Source organism: Lynx canadensis, chromosome C2, assembly GCF_007474595.2.
Source record: "Lynx canadensis isolate LIC74 chromosome C2, mLynCan4.pri.v2, whole genome shotgun sequence".
Classification (NCBI taxonomy): domain Eukaryota; kingdom Metazoa; phylum Chordata; class Mammalia; order Carnivora; family Felidae; genus Lynx; species Lynx canadensis.
Window position 1 is genome coordinate 53,861,014 of NC_044311.2, and position 22,433 is coordinate 53,883,446.

General features: G+C 40.3%; 1 protein-coding gene across 6 annotated transcripts in view; it reads left to right on the forward strand.

Moving 5' to 3' along the window:
• Positions 1-22,433, forward strand: part of LOC115523666 (schwannomin-interacting protein 1) — a 586,877-nt gene that overhangs the window by 551,236 nt on the left and 13,208 nt on the right. For all 6 annotated transcript variants that reach the window (XM_030329855.1, XM_030329854.1, XM_030329856.1 and 3 more), the window contains one exon: positions 7,738-7,856. In XM_030329855.1, the coding sequence (XP_030185715.1) occupies positions 7,738-7,856 (119 nt within the window). The remainder of the gene's footprint in view (positions 1-7,737; positions 7,857-22,433) is intronic.

Below are 22,433 nucleotides of genomic sequence, written 5' to 3' on the forward strand. Positions count from 1 at the left end.
AGTCCACCCTGACATGGGAAATTGAGGACATCAGCTTCCTGGCAGTTGATTGAGGTTGGGCTATTTCATAACCATGCAGTAGGTGTTTTGAACTGTTGTGTTCTCACTGTGATACTGAATGACAGTGGTGGTTTTACAGACTTCTAAAATGTCACCTGTTAGAAAGAGTTCCCAGACAACACTGCCCCTGTGTTAAAAAAGTAGTCTCTGTAGCCAATCCTGTGAGAACCAGAAGGAGCTCAAGATAAGATGCTCCCAGAAGTTCCTGTTTTGGATATACCGCCCATAGGGGAGGAAAACTTTCGTTTCCAACTATATCCCCACAGGGTCTAATGTTGAAACACTTCCACTGCTTTGTTATCTTTGTGGATTGCACCTGGGGCTCCTTTACCTTCTCCAGAGCTCCATTCAGCCAGTTACTGGCTACTAAACTTCAACCCACTGAATGTTAGATACCTTTGCTCCCTGGTCCTTAACAATTAAGAGTATTCAAGTGTTAGGGACTCTGCACAACAGCACTTGTGTCCGCCTTCTTCTGCTTATATTGTCTCCCTGTAGCATGAGAAACAAGGCAGTCACTAGGCAAAACCATCCTCGCGGTTGGCTAATTGTAAACAAACATCTCTCTCCTCTGGACTGGCATCCCAACACTTTCATGTCAGGCAGTTCTCAAGTAAAATAGGTGTCCTTCTCCTTGGGTTCCCATCCTGGACATTAGGTATCCAAGGACAACTTTCTCATGAGTATTGATGCTATGCAAGCTGAACCCAGGCAACAGCTGAACCCAGCAAGCTGAACACCAACAGCCCGGCCTGACATCTAGTCCAGAGGACTTGTTTAGGCAGCCCAGTGCAAGGATGCAAAGATGAGATTTCAACAGCATTTCAGGAAATCTTTCTGGATTGATTAGGTAAGTGTCTGAAATGGAAATCGTCAGAAGTACAAACTGAAAAGAAAATGTCCAGAGAGTATCCATTCAGTGATACAATGGAAAAATACTCGGTTATTTAACTTCTGTTTCCACCAATAATTGAAAAGCTCTTCCCAGAGGATAAAATAAGATGCAAAAACTTGAAAGAAAAAAAAAAAAACCCTGCATATTGCAAGTACTTATGAACTTGACATTCAAAAGAGTACATTTTATTTTCTTATAGAATGATGTTTTCATATTTTGATCTTGTGGCAAACCCACGGTTGTTTCAGAAAGAAAATAATTAGTATCCACATATGTGGGTTTTCCTTTTGATTATTTTGTTTTCAAGAAAATTAATACAATTTGCCTAATGAACAAATGAGTTCTGTACTTCTGGTTCCCAGTGTTTAAAAGCGTCAGACTCCTCCGCCCTGGAATGCTGCCTGTAAATGTTAGAGTAAAGCTGCCTTCCTTACAAGCTGAGGAGAGAAACAAGAGTGACTACTATTTTCCTATAGGAAAAGTGCTTTTCCACAGGGAGCTCCAGAATCCCAGCTGCATTCCCTGGTGAAAGATGCTAATGGGGATGATGCCGACATCACTAGGCAATAGATTGCACTGAAGCAAGGGGTTCATTAATTGCTTCAAAACAGGCATCCCAGCCAGGCCTTGGCAAGGCCAGGCGTCTACAGATGATGAAATCCACCTGGGTCCAGAGCCTGGACATTCCACACGGAACAGATTTGTGCTCCCGTAGAGGAGAACCGACTCTGTGTTCCGTCTCGCTACTTGGTCTGTTCAATTGCTTAAAGCCATGGTTCTCCAAGTCTCTGCACCAGCAGCATCAGCAACATCTGGGAACTCGTTAAAAAATGCATTTTCTCAGCCGCACCCCAGACTTTCTGAATGAGAAAAATAAGTCTATGTTTTTACAAGCCCTCCAGTGATTCTCATGCGTAATCAAGTTTGAGAACTACCAGTTTAAAGAAATTTGTGACAGAGAGAGGGCCACTTTGTACGTGTGCCTTCCTGTGCAATTTTCCGCTTGGCATACGGGTGGTGCAGCGACCTCCTGGCATCCTGAGTTTCTTTATGGGCCATACGGGGGACCAGGGTCGTCATTGGCTTCTGGAATAATGCAGCCCCCAGTCCTTAGGAAGTTTTTCCTCAGCGGTGATCCATATACACCCTGACATATGAAAAGCAGTAACCAGGTAGCAATTTAGCAGGACAGGAAGGAGGATGCCAGAAGTGGTATCTTCCAGGATTAGAAATGAATTGAGTACTGAGACGCTTAGCATTACTAAAACCAGTAACAAGCACATCCAATAATAAAAAGTTATTTCTGTGCCCATGGTGAACAAGCAAAAGTAGAAAACAAATGGAACTGGGCAGGAGGGGAAGATCAATCCAGGGAAAAGATGGAAGACAGGGAACTTGGGGGAAAACTCCCCATTCCTACAAGGGAATCCAGGCCTCCAAGATCACATCTGCCGTTATCCCCCCAGACTGCTGTGCCATTCGCATCAATCGGGTCCTCTGGTTTTCTAGACCAAACTTCTTTAAATCTCTTCCTCCTTTGGGGAGTTTAAGGAACTCCTTCCTTTTAATCAGACAGGCCCTTTCCGGCTACGTGGGTTTCATCATCTGTGCAGGAGTCAGAAGGAAGCAGCTGTTTGCAGTGTCCTGAGTACCAGCTGGATTTAGGTTTAAGATGTTATTTCCCAGAGTGTGTTCCTGAGAGGCCTGGTGACCCCACAGCTAACCCCACAAAAATACGGTGTGTCAAACAAATTTTAGAAATGCAGAAGATACCCCGTCTTCCATTTATAAATTCGTGTGCAAGTCAGCACGTGAAAGATTAGGTGGCCCCCGCTTCAAAGACCAGAGACATCACGATGCTTCTGGGCCAGAGGGGTGAAGGCAGGGCCAGAGGAGGGGACTTGGGAATGGTATCAGCGTGTAAAGGACAGGTCCCGCCTCATCCTGAAGAAAGTATGGAAAGGACTTCGGGACATACCAGATTTGGAGATGGACAGTATCTACTCAAGCAGAACATTTTGGCTTTTATTTCTTTTACCAAACACCCGCCTTTGTTCTTGTCAAGCTTGGGGAATTGCAGCAGAACAGTGGTACAGGGGGAAAGGCTGAGCATCAGCGTGTGGGTTCTGAAAATGCCCATTGGTCTGTATTCTGAGATCGTGGCTCACATGGTATCCTCAAAAGCCATTGTGAGTCTTATCTGCCTGGGCACAGGGGGTGGCAATAGGGAATTCAGCGACAGGCGAGGACAAAAACTAACTGCCTGTGGCTGGACAATGGTGATTTTCTAAGCACATTTTTACTCTCCTCTTGGTCTTGAATAGGCTTTCTGTCTTACAGCGATGAGCCACTATTCCTCAGTTGCCCATTTGCTTTTTGCAAAGAGTTATCAATTTTTGATGTTTTACTTTTGTTTTAAGAGGGTATTTCCCAAGGCCATTTTAGGAGTGGACATGGCTCCACGTGCCACAAGCCCAGCCAAACAGTGTAGTTTTGAGTAAGCCTCTTCCTTTTCCTGTACACTTCCCTGTTCCTCACCCTGAGCCACATCTGGGCTTCAGGAGGTTGGAGGACATAATTGCCCTACAGGTATAATTCCTTGGAGAACAAAAGAACTTTGAAACTACACACACACACACACACACTCACTCACTCACTCACTCTACGCCTGCAGGCAACTGAAAGGAAAATAGTTCCAATTGTTGAATTTTAAGAGAAAAACGGTTTTACTAGTCAGTTGAATCATGGTTACTTGAAATGTTAGGAATGGCATTTGTTCCAGAAGGAAGATTAAGCAGTGGTGTCAAGGAGAGTGGCTCTGATGAGAAGTATTTGTTTGTAAATATCTGCAGTTATGATTGGGCCTTGGTGTGTATGTTTTGCAGTCAAGTGTTTTCTCCTTTTCTGAGAACACATGACACCCCATCTCAGGAAAGAAGTAGATCCATAACTTGTCAGTCCTACATCATATCTCCAAACATGGCGGCCACCATTATTTGCCCAGACACCTCACTCATCAGTGTGGAAGAGCAGAAAGATCTGGCACCAGAAAGATGGACTTGAATCCTAGCTCTTCCATCTACTAATAAGGTAACCTTCCTTCACCCTCCAGTTCCTCATCTTCAAAGCAGGAATTATAGGAGGATTAGCCATAATAGCTACCATTTATCATACATTTACATCACCACCACTGCTGCTTAGCAGTTTCCATAAATGTTCTCATTTAATCCTCTAACGTCCAGTGAGATCCTATACCTCTAGCCTGGGAAGGGCTTTCCACGCACAAAGCCGTCAACATTTCAGAGAAAGGGAGTGATTGACGTAAATACGTAACACTTAGATTTAAACTCAAAAGGACTAATGATATGCTTACTATAAAAATTTCAAAACTCCTCAGATCTTTATAGAAAAATAAGCAAAGCTAGAAGTAATTCAGAGAAAAGCAAGTACGGTAACTAAAAAAATTTTAAGTATTTAATATCACTGGTAATCAAGGAAATCAACAAAAAGAATACCACTTTTTGACTATCAAAGCCAACAGAAGTTTTTTTGTTTTTTTCTTTTCAGTGAAAGTACTCAGTGTTAGCCAGGATATAGTGAATGCCACACCCTTTTACGTTGCTGTTGGGCATGTAAATTGGAACAGCTTTTCTCCAGAGCAATGTGACAAAATGTGTCAGGAGCCTCAACAAATGCTCACACTCAGCTGATCTGGTAATTCCACTTCCAGGAACTTATCCTGAGGAAAGAATCAGACATGTGGGCAGAGATGTATGTAAAAATGCAGACTTCTGTGTTAGTTTTAATTGGCTACAACCCAAATGACTAACAAGAGAAGGTAACTCCATAGGACAGAATGATATACAGCCATTAAAAATTGTATTTTTAAAGAATCTTAAATGGCATGAGGGAAACTCTCAAAATGAATAAACAATATGATCCCAATTTTATAAAAAGGAAAAAAATACACACATAAGATAAAAAACTAAAAAGAACTATCCCAAAAATCCCAAAATGTTAGCTGTGATCTGTATCTAAGTGTGTGATTTATGGGTGATGTTTATATTATTTATACTTTTTTTGATCTATTCGGTGGGATCCAGAGAAAGAGAGAGAGAAGGGAGAGGGGTGAGAGATTGTGTATTACAAAAGAGTCCTCTTCAAGCTGTCCATCACAATATCCAAGTATAAAGGGTTGTAATTAATGTAAATAGAAATATTTTAAGGCCTTCTCTAATATCGATAGCTGTAGTGTACCAAGTACATTAGGAAAGATATACATGGAATCAAGTGTGTGTTCACACATTCACACCTGGGATAGGTATTTTCTTCAAATAAAACCTCTTCCAGGCTAATGTTGGGCACCAGTGTATTGTTAAACATCAGTCATTAACACTCATGTTATCTGCTGCTTTTATTTTTGGATACTCAATTTCACGCAACACTTTTCTGACTATAGAGACTGTTGGGTGCGAATCTCTTTTGTATTCTACATGAATTAAGAAATAGGTTCACTGTGCTAAATCTGCATGGCAGATGCTGGGATTTTGAAACGAATTTATAAAGATGTCAGATGCTATCAAATGGTTCTGTTTTGGCAGAACCATCACAAGTGCCAGCCCCGCATATTCGGGAGGGTAGGTTGCTTTAATTAAAATTTCCAGCAGCACAATTGCAAACGTTTAGTAAAATTAAAAGCATTCTTGCTTCTCCTTACAACCTTATGGTTACTTTCGCGGGGATCCATTCTATGCTAGCCCAGCAGACAATATGATATCAGCATCACCTCTGTAACTATATAAAAGCACTCTTACACTTTGTGGCTGTATCGCGCGCACACACACACACACACACACACGCACTATGGCTCTTAAGTATGACACGGTTCCATTGGTGCATGCCAAAATGGAGGGCTGTCTGCATAAATAGATACCGATATAATCACTAAGTGTGAGACTTGATAGAACACTATGGTTTCCATGGATTAAAAAATGTGAAAGAGGAGTGCATGCCGAGGCAGTACAATTGGTCAAACGTCCGACTGTGGCTCAGGCCATGATCTCATGGTTCATGAGTTTGAGCCTTTGAGCCCTGCATCGGACTCTGCGCTGACAGTGCAGAGCCTGCTTGGGATTCTCTCTCTCTCTGTCTCTCTCTCTCTCTCTCTCTCAAAATAAATAAAGAAAAATTTTAAAATGTGAAAGAAAAGGAGAAGAGAGATGACCTTTCCTTGAACTAGAAGTTCGCAAACCTATTTAAAGTAAATATCTGATGCTGGAGCCTGGGGTGTGTATTTTAAAGACTGCAGGAAATTCTGATGCAGCCTGTCAAAGCTGGCAATTGAGAACCACTATCTTAGCCAGCACTGTGCTATCAAATATTTTATTTTGCTCTGTTTAATATGGTGCCCAGTAGCCACCTGTGACGGTGGAGCTCTTGAAATGCAGCTAGCGTGACTGAGGAGTTGAACTTTTAATTAATTAATTTTTAATCGAAATGTGAATGGCCACATGTGGCTAGCAACCACCATTTTAGAACAGCCTTGACCGATAGTACCCTGCCTTCACTTGGGGGTGAAATGAGGCCAATTTTCAGCCCACTCTTCCAACAGGGTGTGTGTTTCATCACTGACGAAGTGATGCTCAGGTGACAGCTCAGAGCTTTCACGTGTAACTTCTGGGTACCAGTGGCAGCAGATGTGGCTCCAGAACCTCTCATTGGGAGGTTCAAGAGCCATCTTGCCTTCCACAGCCACACTCAGTCACGTGAGCTGCATTTGGTAATATCATTGGCTCACCAGAGTCGTCAGCCTGCTGCTCAGAACATCCGACGGCCCTGCTGCCAGCCCCAGAACAGAAAACCAAGTTCTCATTGTCACCCCAGGATTTCTAACTCATTATGTTTGTTTTTGTAGTTGTTTTATTTTTAACTAAGGAAATCATTTCTAATCTTCTCCCCTGTTGTTTAAAGGGTTTAAAAGTTCAGCATGGTGAGTTTTTATGGGACTTTTATGGGAAGCCAAGTGTTGTAAACATATCCAAATTATCACAGTAGTGTAGTTTCCCACATCCTTTTCCTATGCACACCGACCTGACTTCTCTTCAAAACGTGAAACAGATGGGCCCAGTTAGAATCCTCCAGCTATTCCAGGCCCTTTGTTAGGGTTGCTCGTGTTCTGGACCTGGAGAGATAAGGGTAGCTCTCGAACAGAAGCAGTAGTCCCCATCAAGACTATAAGCCGGATGCAGGCAGGGGCTGCGATCACCCATCCTGGGCTGTGTTCTGCATTGTAACGTAGCACCTGCCATCTCATAGAGGCTCAGTGCATATTGGCTGAATGAATTAATATTCTTGCAATAGAGAAAGTGGGCCGAAGGGACGATATACAGAAGAGAAGACACGATCCGGGGAAAGGCCACATTTGGGGTAAAAGTGATTTGATTTAGGACAGAGTGCTTGCCCTCCACGACTTTCCTCTAGCAGGTAAGAAGAAGGATTACAGCACCAAATAAGCTAGTTCTGTTCCGGTGAGAATCACTTTGTACCAGTGTGGTGAGTTCCTAGACCTGTGATCCTGAAAGGCTCTGAAGAACTGAAATTGCTTGCAGAGGTGAAACCAGGAAAGATTGGTTTAATTTCAGCTCCTCATAATTCAAACGCTCTTGTGCTGTGGCCTATTCATGTTTCATCTAAGGTTGCAGTTCTAAGAAACCTAGCAGTTAGGCTATAGTTGTCCTGTGTCTGCCCACTTATCAGCATTTTTTATTTTCCTGAAATTTTAGGCACAGAAAAATGAGAGAGAATCTATCCGACAGAAGTTGGCACTTGGAAGCTTCTTTGATGATGGCCCAGGAATTTATACCAGCTGTAGCAAAAGTGGGAAGCCAAGCCTTTCCTCTCGGTGAGTGTTCTTTTGAGTTGATTTTCTGATATGTACCTAATGGATTTTGTCATCCGACTTTATGTTTAATAAAAGATACCTTTTAAACCCTTGAGTATTTTTTTCCCCATAATACTACCACCTTTATTTGGATTCTAAACAGACCCCTCCCCACCTGTTGGATTTGTTTTTTGCTTTTTAGTTTTCGCCCAGCCACTTGCGGTCATATTTCTATATTTCATTTTTTGTCCTAGACACAATTCTGATTTTTCTCTGTGATGGGGGAATCAAGCCACACTCTTAATCAAGCTGGCTGGTCGCTTAGAGAAGTGTGGCAGACCACCAGATTTTCCATTAAGCAGTCCTGAAGCATCCAGCATCACCCCCCTCTCTGAAACATTTGATTGCAGTGAATACTGGTAACTGAGAAATACAATTCCCACTTTGATCGTTTGATGTTTATTGCAGTGCTTAACCTGTCCTCCAGGCATTATTCCTTTATCTTAATTTATTTCAGGATATCATTGCTCATTTATTGTAATTTATTTCAGGATACCATTGGTCATTTGCATAGCTTTTAATTCCAGTTAGGATATATTAAAATTCTATTGTACCTAGAAAACAGGGCTGTAGACCAGAGCTTCCCAAACTTTAATATGCGTATGAATCGCTCCCTGTATAAATACTGGCTATATTTGCCATGTTAAGCCTGGTGTGGGAGACACATGATAACGTTCATGCATTTATTCAACCAACAGATTTCCACTCTCCTTCCTCTGATGTCCAGAATTAGACACTTTAATGTCTGCTTAAATCTATTCTATTTGGCTTTCAGCAAGTCTTGTACTTCAGTCTGATCCTTAGGGACTCATCTGAATCAGCAAAAATCAGAAAGCACACACACACTCCCACATACACACATGTAGGAGTCACTGCTGTGGGTTCAGACATGGAGACAAGAGTCACAGTCACAGCCTCTAAGCCTCAGCCGGGTGCCTATCGGATCTCTTAGAGTTCCCTCACTTTTCTCCCGTGTCATTCCAGAGCCGGAAGGTAAACCTTCCCTTTGCCGGAAAGCACCTCTTTCCCCTCCTAGTAAGGATGTGGCAGGAGGAACCCTGGCTTAGGGACCTGCAGACCTGAGGATTAGTCCTGGTCAGTTTCTCATTTTGAGACTTTAACAAATTCCATTCTACCATGCCTCCGCTTCTTCATTTTTGTAAAATGAGGAGATTTGACCATATGTATAGATCTTTTATAGCTTTTCTCTAATATTCCCCAAAGCACCAAAGAGTTTGCTTCTAGAAACCCCATCTCTCTGCTCAGCAAAGTCATATTCATCTGGCCCAAATGGAAGGTTTTTGTTTTTAAAAATCAAAGTTATACACACACACACACACACACACACACACATACACACACATGCATATATGGCTTTGAAAATAAAATTAACAATAAATACAAGGTGTATAATAACAACACAAAATAAAAGTAACTGTCACCTGTCCCATCTGTCTCTATCTTGTCCTACTCTCCAGAAACAATAACTTTTAACTCTTTGATTGTTTCTTTTGGTAATTTACCTGTATACCTCTAAGTAAAATGCTTATTTTCTTAGTCTTTTAAACAACCATCTACCAACTGCCAGCTATAGAAAATTGTGATTCAAGTCCTTTACAGCCCTCCCACAGACAAATCTGTGTATTCCCCCCATCCTCCCTTTATAAATGTCTCATAATTTGGGGTCAAATAACAGTTCACTGTTTACATTATGAAGATCATAGATTATTTATACTGAACCATGTAGTAAACTGTGATTACTTGAGAAACCTTAGTGTTTGTCTTGAAATGAAAATTGCCCCCATTTTTCCCTTTGCCAGTCCATGGTTTTGACTGCTATATTATATTCCACTGTGTGAATATATCACAGTTTACTCAGCCACTCTTCTGATTATAGGCATTGAGTTTGTCTCAAAGGTTTTGCTCTTATAAACAGTGCTGCTTATAAACACTCTTGTACATGTCTCCTGCTGTCCATGTGCAAGAGTTTCTCTTTGGTGTTCACCTAAGAACAGAATTACTAGGAAAACACGTGAATGTTCATATCTAGAAGATAATGCCAAAGGTGTCCTCCAAAGTGGTTGCAAAGTGGTTACACTGTGACCATGTTAATTGAATTGGTATTAAATGGTATTTCATTGTGTTTATTAGCCGTCTGGGTTTCCCCTTCTGTGAAATGTCTGTTTGGGTCTTATGTCCAATTTCTGTTGGATTCATTATGCTTTTTAAAACTGATTTTTATGGGACGCCTGGGTGGCTCAGTGGGTTAAGCGTCTGACTTCGGCTCAGGTCATGATCTCGCGGTCCGTGAGTTCGAGCCCCACGTCGGGCTCTGTGCTGACCGCTCAGAGCCTGGAGCCTATTTCAGATTCTGTGTCTCCCTCTCTCTCTGACCCTCCCACGTTCATGCTCTGTCTCTCTCTGTCTCAAAAATAAATAAACGTTAAAAAAAATTAAAAAAAATCAAAATAAAACTGATTTTATCAGCATTTTATAGTCATGATACTAATCCTTAATATATTGTATGTATTACAAATATCTTTTCCCAGGTTGTGGCCTGTCTTTTTGCTTCCTCACTGTGTCTTTAATGACCAGAGTTCTTTCTTATCAGACTTTTATAGTCCATGTTTTCTGTGTCTTGTATTAAAAATCTACCCCAAGGTTCAAAAGACATTAACCTAGATTTCCTTCCAAGAGTTGAGAGTGTTGATTTTTTTAAAGTCTGTAATCAATCAGGAGTTTATATGGTTATGGAGATGTCTAATTTCATCGCTTTCCATTTACATGACCATTTTTTTCCATCCTGTTTATTAAAAAAATCTTTCTTTTACTCACTGAGACGACAGACCACTTCTGTATATACTATACATTAATGGGAATACATTCTGTTTCATTAGTGTTTCTATCCCTGCACCAATACCATAAAGTCTTAATTATTGTAACCTCAAAATAAGTCCTAATATCTGGACAGGCAAGTCTCTTTCCTCTTCTTCTTCAGAAATATGCTAACTCTTCTTGCTTTTTATTCTTCCATATAAATTTAAATCCTGTAATCAAGTTCAACAAAATACTCTCTTGGAATTTTGACTAGAATTGCATTGAATCTATAGATCAAGTCAGGCGAGAATGCATTTTTAGAATATTAAATCTCCCTACCCATGAACATGGCCTTTCTCTCCCTTATTTAGATCTTATTGAATATTTCTTGATAAGGTTTTGTAATTTTTCATGTAGAGATGTTATACATCTTTCATAGTATTTATTTCTAGATATTTGACATTCTGATATTTTAAATTCTCTTTTATAATGAGTTCTCATTGTTTTGCTGCTGAGCAGAAATGCAGCTTACTTTGTATACTAATCTTATATCCATCCACTTCATTATATTGTTTCTATTACTTTTCTGCCCTCCCGTTACTTATCATAAAGTTGTCTGTAGATTCTTTTGGATTTTTAAACAATATCATCCAAAAGGAGCAGCTTCGTTTATCATTTATTGCTTTCCATTGCTCATTCCTGTTTTGTTTTGTTTTTTTTTCTTTTATTGTATGGGTTAGGACCTTAATATATTGAGAATCAAAAATGGTGGTAGTTAGGGGCACCTGGTTGGCTCAGTCAGTTAAGCATCCAACTTTATCTCAGGTCATGATCTCACAGTTCGAGCCCCACACCCGGCTCTGTGCTGACAGCTCGGAGCCTGGAGCCTGTTTCAGATTCTGTCTCCCTCTCTCTCTGCCCCTCCCATGCTCGCACTGTGTCTCTCTTTCTCTCTCTCTCAAAAATAATCATTAAAAAAAATGGTAGTAGTTAGAATCTTTAGCTCATTTCTCATATTAAATGGAACACTTCTAATGTTTCCTCACTTAGGGTGATGTAAATTTTAGGTTTTCTTTAATGTTTCTCTTTATGAGTTAATTATGTTTCCTTATATTCATAATTTACAAAGAATTTTTTTCATGAATAGGTATCTAACTTTATCACATGCTTTTTCTGCATCTCTTGAGGTCATTAAATGATTTACTCTGTTAATATATTAATCAATTACATGTATAGTTTAAAAATATTGAACAATCCTTGCATACCTAGTATAAAGCAAAATTTGGTGGATTTTTTTCAGATAATATTGAATTTTTTGTGTAATGTTTCATTTAGGATTATTACATTTAGATTCTTGAGTGACATGGGTCTGCTGTGTTCTTCTCTTATAGTATTTTTTTCCTCACTTCTGTATCAGGACTGTGCTGGCTTAAAAATAAGTTGGCTACTGTTCCTTCTTGCAGTGTCTAAGAAAAGTCTGCATAATATGCTGTTTGTCACCTGTATAACCATCTGGGCCTGCTATTTACTTTGTGTATTTGCTTTAACTGCTTCCTTTTTTGGAGGATTTTAAGATTGTACACGCTTCTTACTTCTTCTTGAGTCAGTTCTGATGGGTTGTATTTTTCTAAGATTTTGTCCATTTTGTTTAACTTTTCAAAAATTTTTGAAATGATACTTCCTCATTTTACTGTAGATATTAATTTTAGGTAAATTGTTTAAGATGTTTTCTTCTGATTTCTACATTGTCCATGATTTTTTCTGAGTTTATATTTTGTTTTGATTTCTCTCCATCAACAATTCAGTGTAAAATGCTAAATGCTGTGGGCAAGCTCTCTGGTTGGGCTTGGTGACATATATTGTTTCCTCAGAGAGACCTTCCCCTGACCGTTTCCTCTCCTCTTACCTTGCTTATCCTCTTTCTCTGATTTGTTTTTCTTTGTGATCCTTATCACTACCTGATATCATATAATATATGTAATATACATATAGGTATATATTGTATGTATGTATATATGTGTATGTATTTTAATCCATTCTTTGTCTATATAGGCTCCAAGAGAGCAGGTCTTTGTCTGCTTTGTTTACCACCATAACTCTTGCCTAAATAGTGCCTAATACATAGTTACTGAATGTTTGTTGAATTAAAGAATGGTGAACTTCCCCTTCGAATGATCAAATAAAAATGCAACTATTTCATTAGGGGGCATTTACATAAAAGTATGGTCAGTAAGTTGCCACAGAGAATTCTCCAACCTCGTCCTGAGGAGCTTTGAGCCTGGCTGCCAGTATTTTAAGACTCTGGCAGGGGAATGGTTGAAGGTTCAACATGTAGAATGTTACTTAATTCCCTTGATGTCAGTGAAGGGTGCTCCATATGACATGTTAGCTGTGTCTGAGTGTGCCATGTTGCAGAGCTCCTCTGATTCAGCCTCGCAAGACAGTAAACTTCCTCATTCTGCCAGGCCACAGGTAGACGGGGCCAACAGAGGGTCTGATAGTCCTTCCAGTTTGTTCAGTCAGTTTTTCTTTGTGTGTAGTCCTACCCCACTCCCCTACCTTCAGGTGGACCCGAGCGTGTCTGGACTCTGCAGTGCAAATAAATGCATGGGCTTCCTCTACCAGCCATCTGTGCAAGTACCCAGCAAATTGAAATGTTAACTCAAGTACCTCTCACCCATCCTCATTTTATCTTCCAACATTTTTTCAAACTCTCTTGTGCGCTATTATCTCCTTTTCCACTTTCTTTGTCTGAGGAGGTTTGTACCTTCTTTCTTCTCTTAATATTATCTTACTAGGATTTCAGAAGAACAAGTTGACAAATGCCCTTGTTCAAAATGCCATGTTGAACTAGAAGTATCATGCAGGTTTTCATTATTTCTAATGGCTGAAGTATCTTCTCAAATAAAATCCTGTGCAGAAATCCCATGCGTAAAACAAAACCATCTTCCTTTGGTTCTGGATAACCGAAGAAGAGGGTCTGGGATACCCCTGCCCAGAAAATGCCTCCCCTCCTCATTTCCCTTTAGTGCCACTCTGCATGTCTTAGCTCCAGTGCCCCTCACCAAGCCTCCATTTCACTGCCTCTCTCCATCACTCCCTACACACCCCCAAAGCCCACCTGAAACTCTTCAGGCAGAGCAAGCTTGGAAAAATCACTGAGTCATCTACCCCCGTGGGAGACACAGCTATCTAAACATATATGTACTTCACAGTAACTCATAACAAGCTACACTTGTTGACTTGCCATAAGGAATATTATTTATATCCTGGGTTGTTTTTTTTTTTCAGATGTTTTCATCTCCACATTCTGGGATGAGATCATACTCTGTGAGAACAAAATGACTTTTTGGATACCCTTTAAGACTATGGCTAATGATGAGACTTAATGTTTCTAAGAAATATCACTTTTTCCCTGTAAATTGGAAGTCTGCAAAGACTATCATCCCTCCTTGTCAGTAATAATGTAAGAGAAAAGCCTCAGGAAATGTTCAGTTGCAGTTGTATAACCCACCTTCCCCATCCCTGTTTTTCTAACCTATTACAATCCCTGAAATTTTTCACTGAGCTAGAAATACCTCACCTCTTACTTACAAAAGGACTTGAAGGATGTTAGAACTTTCAAGCCCACTAATACAGTGCTCCAAAATGCACCAGAGTACATGTGTTGAATTATTAGCTAATCAGAACCAGGTAAATCTTTTCGACTGGGTGATTCCAAAGAGCTCAGGGCTCCATTTTAAATGAGGCCAAGGGCTTCAAATTAATTGGCCAAAAGCAATACATTCTGAAGTGCTGAGCCTACTTTTAAGACGAGACCCACCCCAGTTTTGGGACCTTTGGCAAAATAATAGAATTCTGTTTATGTATTTTCAAGAACATGCATTTACCTGCAAGAATTAACTTCATGCACGTTGTGTGGAAAATCATGAAGTAACAGAAGGGTCTTCTGGGAAGACATGTTTGAGCTGCTCCTGCAAGTGTAAGTCCTTCTCGATTGTCTTTTGCATTTCAGCCCCACTGAATTTTTCTAATTGGTGCTGTCTCCCAGAGCACTTTTTAAAAGAGTGACAAGCTGTTAAATGTAGGCTAGGCTTCCAATAATCCCATAAAGACATTTCATGCCTAATACTGCAGCAAAGGAATTTTTTATGTTGCTTCATAACTCAAATTACTAAATTTGACTTATACCAAAATGTAGCAAATATAGGAAATGCCATTTTTTTTTCTTTCTTCAAAATGCACACATAATCAACCTTTTCAAACTGAGGCTTTATGACCTTTGTTATTTTTTCCTATTTGAAAATATTTCAGCGAAAGCTTTACAAAGGCTTATAGGGAAATGAGGAAAGTGAATTACCTACTATATTTTTGAAATAGGTTTCTAAGAAATATTCAGTGTAGTCATGTTCTTGAAAAAAATATTCCTTTTCTCTTACTACTAGTATTATACTTTGCTATAAAATATTTTTCATTGACCACATTAATCTTGAATCATCATTATATTTTGGATTCTGAGTTTATATAGCTCAGCATTATTAAAGGAATGCAAACTGGCCTGGCTGCTATGAGAACAGAAAACAGAGTGGTCATTAGTAATGGACCTCTAGGAAACCTTTCATTTTTCAGACATACAACCTGATCTGACATTGTAGAGAAAACATGTGCGGCCTCCATTCTCCTTTTCTCAGAGTAACCACAAAATAAACCTCTCTCTTACCTCTTACCCTACCCCAAGATAGGTTGTATTTGCATACATATAAATAGAAATACAGCTTAATGTAGTCTTTTTCATAAAGTATATGATGGGAAGGTGTAGCCAAAATAGGCTATACGCTTCTCTCCGAACATTGTAAATATTATGAAAAACAGAAATTCCCCAGAGAGCTTTTGAGCAGCTGGTTTGAATAATGATTACTGTTTACTCATCTCAACCATTCCAATATCCCCAACTCATTTCTTTCCTGATCTTGTAGGTTTATTGGTGAACGACTAAGACAAGACCAGTAATAGATACCTACCACCTTCTTTTGTGTTTGGTGTGGGGATAGGGGCCGGGAAGGGGGGCACCATAGCCCAGGGGGTTGTATCAGCTAGACAGATAACAGTGATCCAGAGAGGCTTGAAAGAAATTGACTCACAGGAGCTTTGAATATGAGGAACTGAGAATCTGTATATATAATCTGCCACGGAATCCCAAGTTGAACAAGCATCATTTTGCCAGGAAAGTGAATCATCCCTTTGTCTCTAACAGTAATAATTTTTGTACTATTTCCTGGAAGAAATAAGCAGTGTAGTCATATATACCCAGCATGGGTGAGGTTGTCCTACTTCAACACAGTGGAATTTGCTTTCACTGGCATCTTTCTTGAATAGGTGCATATGGTCACAACCTATTTATAACATGTAGCATATCTTTTAAACTTCATCTCAATCTCGTACATGTGAACTAATAATTTGCTTCAGAAACCCTTCATGTAAGTAATTCCAAGATACACGTCACGGTAAACGGTAGTTTACAAACTATTGCATACAGAAAACCTGTCATTTTTTTATGCCCTCCTTCAAGGATTACCTCTACTTTTCTAAAATATCACCCAATTTTAAAAGTGAAGCAAGATGTGAAGTGGGTCTTTTGAGGAGTAATAAGATTAAAATGGCAAAACAAATTTAATTATGTAAGCAATTCTTCTCTTTCACAAACCCGAAAGAAAAGCAAATTGGTATTTGTGAAATTTTCTTTGTCTAATAAATAGCCTCACTTTACAATAATGCCGATGACCCCAGTTTAATTAGGTGCAATTAATTTTGTGCAAGCGAAATTTGACATCTTGCTAGAGGCAGAACCAGCTGTACCCTGCCTTATGAATTTTTTTATTATCACCAATGAGAATTCAATTGTCGGAGCTATTGCGAAAGGGTGGGAGGCAGGGAGGAAAAGGCCACAGGGCTGCATTTTATATTTAAAAATGGCTCCAGTGGACAGCTAAATGTTTAATTAAAAGAGCTTCTAGGAATGATTTTTCATTGGCACATCATCTTTGACAAGTTATCATGACTTTATTACTTTATTACTGCGGTTTACGCTCCCTTTGGACGGTGCTTGCACACATGTGTCTGGACACACGCAGTTCACATGAAGACCAGACTCCTTTGAGAGTTTGCAGAAGATTCGCTGCTACAAGAAAACTCCCACTGACCACAAGTGAGCTGTGTCATCTAGAGGTTTAACACAGTCCTGTTGTCCAGTCTTAAAAAAAAAAATTTCTGTGCCCTTCAGAATGTTCTTTAAATTTTTTTTCATGTCTCTGAAAAGAGAGAGGGTGCACACGCCTGAGGGAGGAGCAGAGAGAGAGAATCCCAAGCAGGCTCTGTGCTGTCAGTGCTGAGCCTGATGCAGGGCTCAAACTCACGAACCTGAGATCATGACCTGAGCCAAAATCAAGAGTCAGACGCTTAACTGACTGAGCCACCCAGGTGCCCCTCCTTCAGATTGTTCTCGTTCGGATTATTACGTGTATTAAAAACCCATGGAACATATTTTGAAAAACCACTGTCAATTGAATGGTGATGCATGCCTCCTTAACACTTAGAATTATTATTTTAGTTATTGAAAGAAGCCTTCTAAACTTATTTGGATATCCACTTTTATCACTTATGTCTTGTACATACAAAAAAAAAAGAAAATGTGTAAAATACATTGGTTAAGATAGTCCACTTTCAGAATCCAATTGTTCACTTAACCACTTTCCCTCAGAGTTGTCCGTCTTTGCTTTTCCCCACAACATCACCCTCTGTGCCCTCGGGAGATGCTGTGCATCACCTTTCCAGCCACTGGCCCTTCATCCGCAGGTTTTGATGCTGGAGCTTTCCTGTTCTTATCAGAAGGCACAAATATCTGAACTGCCAGAGCCCACATCTTCATCAGTGGTCCTTAACTGATTTGTTGGCTGAGGGGGCTACAGCTCAGTGAAACAGTCATGCCACGAGCCGCCTGGGTGGCTGAGATCGTGAGACAGCTGACTTTAAAGACGCCAAAATATGAACAACCATGCTTCATGGAATCAATGAAATTCAGCAGATCTACTGCATTCTTTTAAATGACTGCATATAATTTGAGTGACCCCACATGAAATCATGAAAGAGAATGTCTTCGAGATAAAGCTTACTCTACAACCAAGCCTAAATAGTAGCCCCAACTGTTTTTAAACATGATATAAAAAGTGGTGAAAGCAGTGATTCAGTATTGAAGAGCGTAAAAGAATTTGCTGTGGAGAGTGTCTCCAAATCCAGTCATACTCCTCAAACACATGCACAGGCATGACTCTCCAACTGCCATGTCTTTACCCCAGACACAGGAACATGATCACCCAACTCAGGAAGCAGCAAGCAGCTGAAATTCATCAGCAGGTCAGATGGATGCAAGTTTAAACCCCGTCTGGGCCGAGAGGAGTAATTAAACAGTCTGGCTTTAAAAAGACAGACATTTAAATGTATATCAATTACTTCCGAGTCTGTAATCTACTGCAGATTCAAGGGGGGAAGAAGGGAGCCCAGACCGGGCAGGGAAGGGATGTGAACGGTTGAATCAAAGAGTCCATCTCCAGAAACGTTCACTTATAAGAAAATGTTTCTTGCTGCCCTTCAAGAGGATCTCCCGCCCCCAGCCCCCTGCCAAGAACAAAAGCCCGGCCTGACTCATATGTGAGTCATGCTCCGTGCATAGCCTCCATTTGAGTCAGACACACAACCATCCTCTTCCAGCTGTCAAACATTTAATCCTACTCACCTTTTCTCCAACACACAAGCGCTAATCAGCTCATCCATTCTCTCTCCTTTTCCCTTTTTAATTCCTGCTGAATGCCCACACATGACAACTCAAAGGAGCTCAAAAGAGAACAATTCGAAGTCAACTGAATTCCTTCCACCAAAAAATATCTAGGTATATTTCCTGCCATTTTTTCTATGCATAATATATCTTCACATTTTTGTTTACAAAATTGAAATCATACTATATGTACTGTTTTATAGCCTGATTTTTCTTCACAATATATCGGGAACATTTGCCCATGCTCATAACTGTTTTTCTGTCATTCTATTTTTACTGGCTGCATAATAGCCATCATATATTTTACTGTAATATACTTAATCTCTTCTTGTTAGATACTGGAATTGTTTCCAGTTTTTTGTTTTGTTCTTGTTTTGCCTTCTTTTTTCATCTTTTTTTTTTCTTCCATTCATGAACTTATTCTATCCTTCTTAAAGTGCCCTGGCTTCTCAAAACAGACTCTCACAGAGTAAAATACCAGCTCTGTGACCTTGTGTAATTTAATCTCTGAGCCTTAGTTTTCTCATGTACAAAATGAGTGTCATAATGCTTACTTTATGTGTATCTGAGGAGTAGAGGTAATATATATGAAGTGCCTTAGCACATAGTAGATGATCCAAAAATGTTAACTCTTTTTATTTCAGAGTGTAAATTGCTTAGAAATCATTTGGCTTTGATTAAAATGTAAGTAGACCACATTTGGCACCTAAGAGAGATGACTGGTTCATTCCATCATTATTCTAGTATCAGAAGAAGCCTCATTCTGGTCTTCGGTTCATGGTAGAAAATATTTCTGGTGAAATGCATTTTTCCAACATGAAGATCCTATAACTCCAAATTGAATTACATCTAAGTGGTCATTAGTGAAGAAGCTGGAGGACACTGATGTGAAATTAGAACCAACGGCTGTCTGGGGAATGCAAGTATTTATAGCTCTCGAGAGACTCAGGTTAGGATACAGGGGCTGTGACGCTTCACCAAAGAAAAGCTGGGGACGGCTAGTTCTCCTTTCTATCAGTTAATAAGACTCTGTGGCCATGTGGTGTTGGATGCTTACCAACCATCATGTGGACATGTACAGATGGAAGGTCCAGATCTAGCCTTAGAAAAGGGAGCAGAAAAAGAGATTATGTACAGGATTAGGAGAAAGAAAAAAACCCAGAGCGGCCCATTTACACTCCAGTCACCTTTGGAGCTGCCAAATGCCTGAGTCCTAGAAGATATGGGGTCAGGATGGGACATAAAGAGACATGATGTCCTCTCTTCTCCCCAGTACTCTGTTTGGCACATAGTTTGAAACTACCGCTTACTTCTCGGGACACATGCCTGCTGGAAGGTAGGCTTTCCCATCTCTCCTGCATTTATTTCCCCCGCCCCTGCTTCACCCAGACGTCCTTTCTTCTGTAGTTCCTGCTCGGTCACCCTTCTTGGTTAACACCTTATGTAGTAATGAATGTCCAGGTAGTAAAAGTATTCTTTTCTCATATCTAAGATAGGGAGTGTCTACTGAGTGTTTTTTGAGTTCTTTTCCGATGCTCTATATATGCCACATTTCTGTTTATACATTATGATTTAATGATCCAAGCACTTGGTACCTGTTAAAAGACCAGGTTTTTGTTCATGGCTCAGCTACTAACTATGCATCCACTTAATATAGGGGCCCTTAACTATAAAATGCCTTCACGGGTCAGCAGGAAACAAATGATTGAAGTAGCCCAGATAAAAGGCAATAGGGAGTAGTGGGGACTATAGAAAACTAGAAACTGTATGCCCTGGCGAAAGCACTAGCCTATTGGTGCCATGGGGTTCGCGGAGATGTTATCACCTGAAATAGATGAATGAATGAGTGAACAGTTAAATCTCCCTTTTCTAATATAAAAGTCATTTACAGTACTTTTGTGTGAGTGTGATGGTATATGTTGGACCAGCACTATTCACACCTGTTGTGTAAATATCAATCTTTTTTAAAAGTCCAATAAATTATCATCCCATGCATTACACACCACTTAGCAAAAGAAATGAACACAATCCTACTAAGGTAAAAGAAAAAATAGCATTTTAGAATAGTGTTTTCACAATAACAAATATTGGGCAGCAGAAGAGGAAGGGGTCAGGGTTTGGGGATGGGAAAAGTCTTTTATTAAGGACTAGCAGCACCTCATTTTAACCCATCTCAGCACATTCTGTAGAGACACCGTCACACCTTGAGGACATCTGGAGCTTACTGAAACCTCAGTTGTTCCCACATCCTTTCTTTATGACAAATCCTTAGAAAAAATGAAATGTGTTTACAGCTACCTTTGGGTAATTACAACCCACATTATCTATTCCTTCCCTTTTAAAAGTTTCATGAAATAGAAAAAGATATATTATAAAAATATGAGTGATTATTCATTATGTATAAAGCCTTTGAATAATGCATCAAAGATCCATTAAAATAAATGGAAATAACATATTTTAGTGGCCCAGTCACAAACTAATTGGAGATATTGAGCAACAAGTGATAGGGCAGGGCCAGTGGCTCTCACGGCATCTCTGGTTGTGGATAGAAGATGAGCAAGGTGTGTTTGAAATCCACAAGCATATGGGAAGTTCCTCCTCTCTCTGCTTCGTGAGGAAAACCAAACAATTGCCTTAGAATTATATGCAACAGCAGGAGGTAGAAGTCCTTTAAATCCTTTAAATTGCCAGACATACAGACAAGATCTAATAAATCCAAAGCTGAGGTTAAGTGTAGTATGGGGAAAAGGGCCCTGGATTCAAAAACCAGAGGTTTGGCCTGTTGTCTCTTGCTTTGTGACCTTGTACCAGTTATCTGTTGCCACAATGATTATATACAATTAAAAAAAAAAAAAAAACCACCACATCAGTGACATACAATGATAAACATTGATTTCCGCTTAGGAGCCTGTAAGTTGGCTGAGCAGTTCTGCTGATCAGAGCTGGGCTCAGATGTACCTGCAGTCATCAGGTGTACCTGGTGAGGTACCTTTGACTGCCCTTGGCTATACTCTCTCTTGCACTGCATATGGGGCTTAGGTGGGGACAACTGCTGATTGAACTCTGTGCTAGGGAGTCACTCATTAGCCAGCAGGCCAGCCTGGACTTGTTCTGAGGGCAGTGGCAGGGTGCCCTCAAGGGGAGACTTGGAACTGGAACACTGGCACTTCCTATGCATCCTGCTGGCAAGACACAACAGGAGGCCAGCCCAGGGGTGGGGAAATAGACCTCATCTCTTGACAGGAGAAGCTGCAAAGTCACATTACAGAGGCGGCAGGTGCAGAGAGGGGAAGAATTGGGACCATTTTAATAAATCAGGTGGTCAAGGTGTGGGGAATTTACTTGATTTCTCTGAGTAACTGTTACCTTGCCTGTTACCCACAGGTGGTTGCACAGCCCAAAAAGAGAGTATAAGCAAACATCATTTTGAACTCCAATTCATTGCAACAGTTCAAGTGAAGTTAACTAAGGGATGATGTAGGGGGTAAAAACCAAAGAATCTTAAACACTTCTGTGTAGATACTGCTGATCTAAGCTGGTGCTGGGAGATTGCTATTTCAGAAACACTGGGGCACCTAAGTGGCTCAATCATTTAAGCTTCTGACTTCAGCTCAGGTCACGATCTCATGGTTTGTGGGTTCAAGCCCCATGTCCGGCTCTGCACTGACAGTGCTGAGCCTGGTTGGGATTCTCTCTCTCTCCCTCTCTCTCTGTCCCTCCCTGACTTGCACTTTCTCTCTGTCTCAAAATAAAGAAAGAAACTTTAAAATCAGAAACAGCAAGTAATTCTGGGATTCACAACTAGCCTCAGAACAGCCCAGACCCAGTCACCTCAAACCAAGGCCCAGGACCAAGGCCAGATTCACAGTGGCTACCACACAACTTCAAGTCAC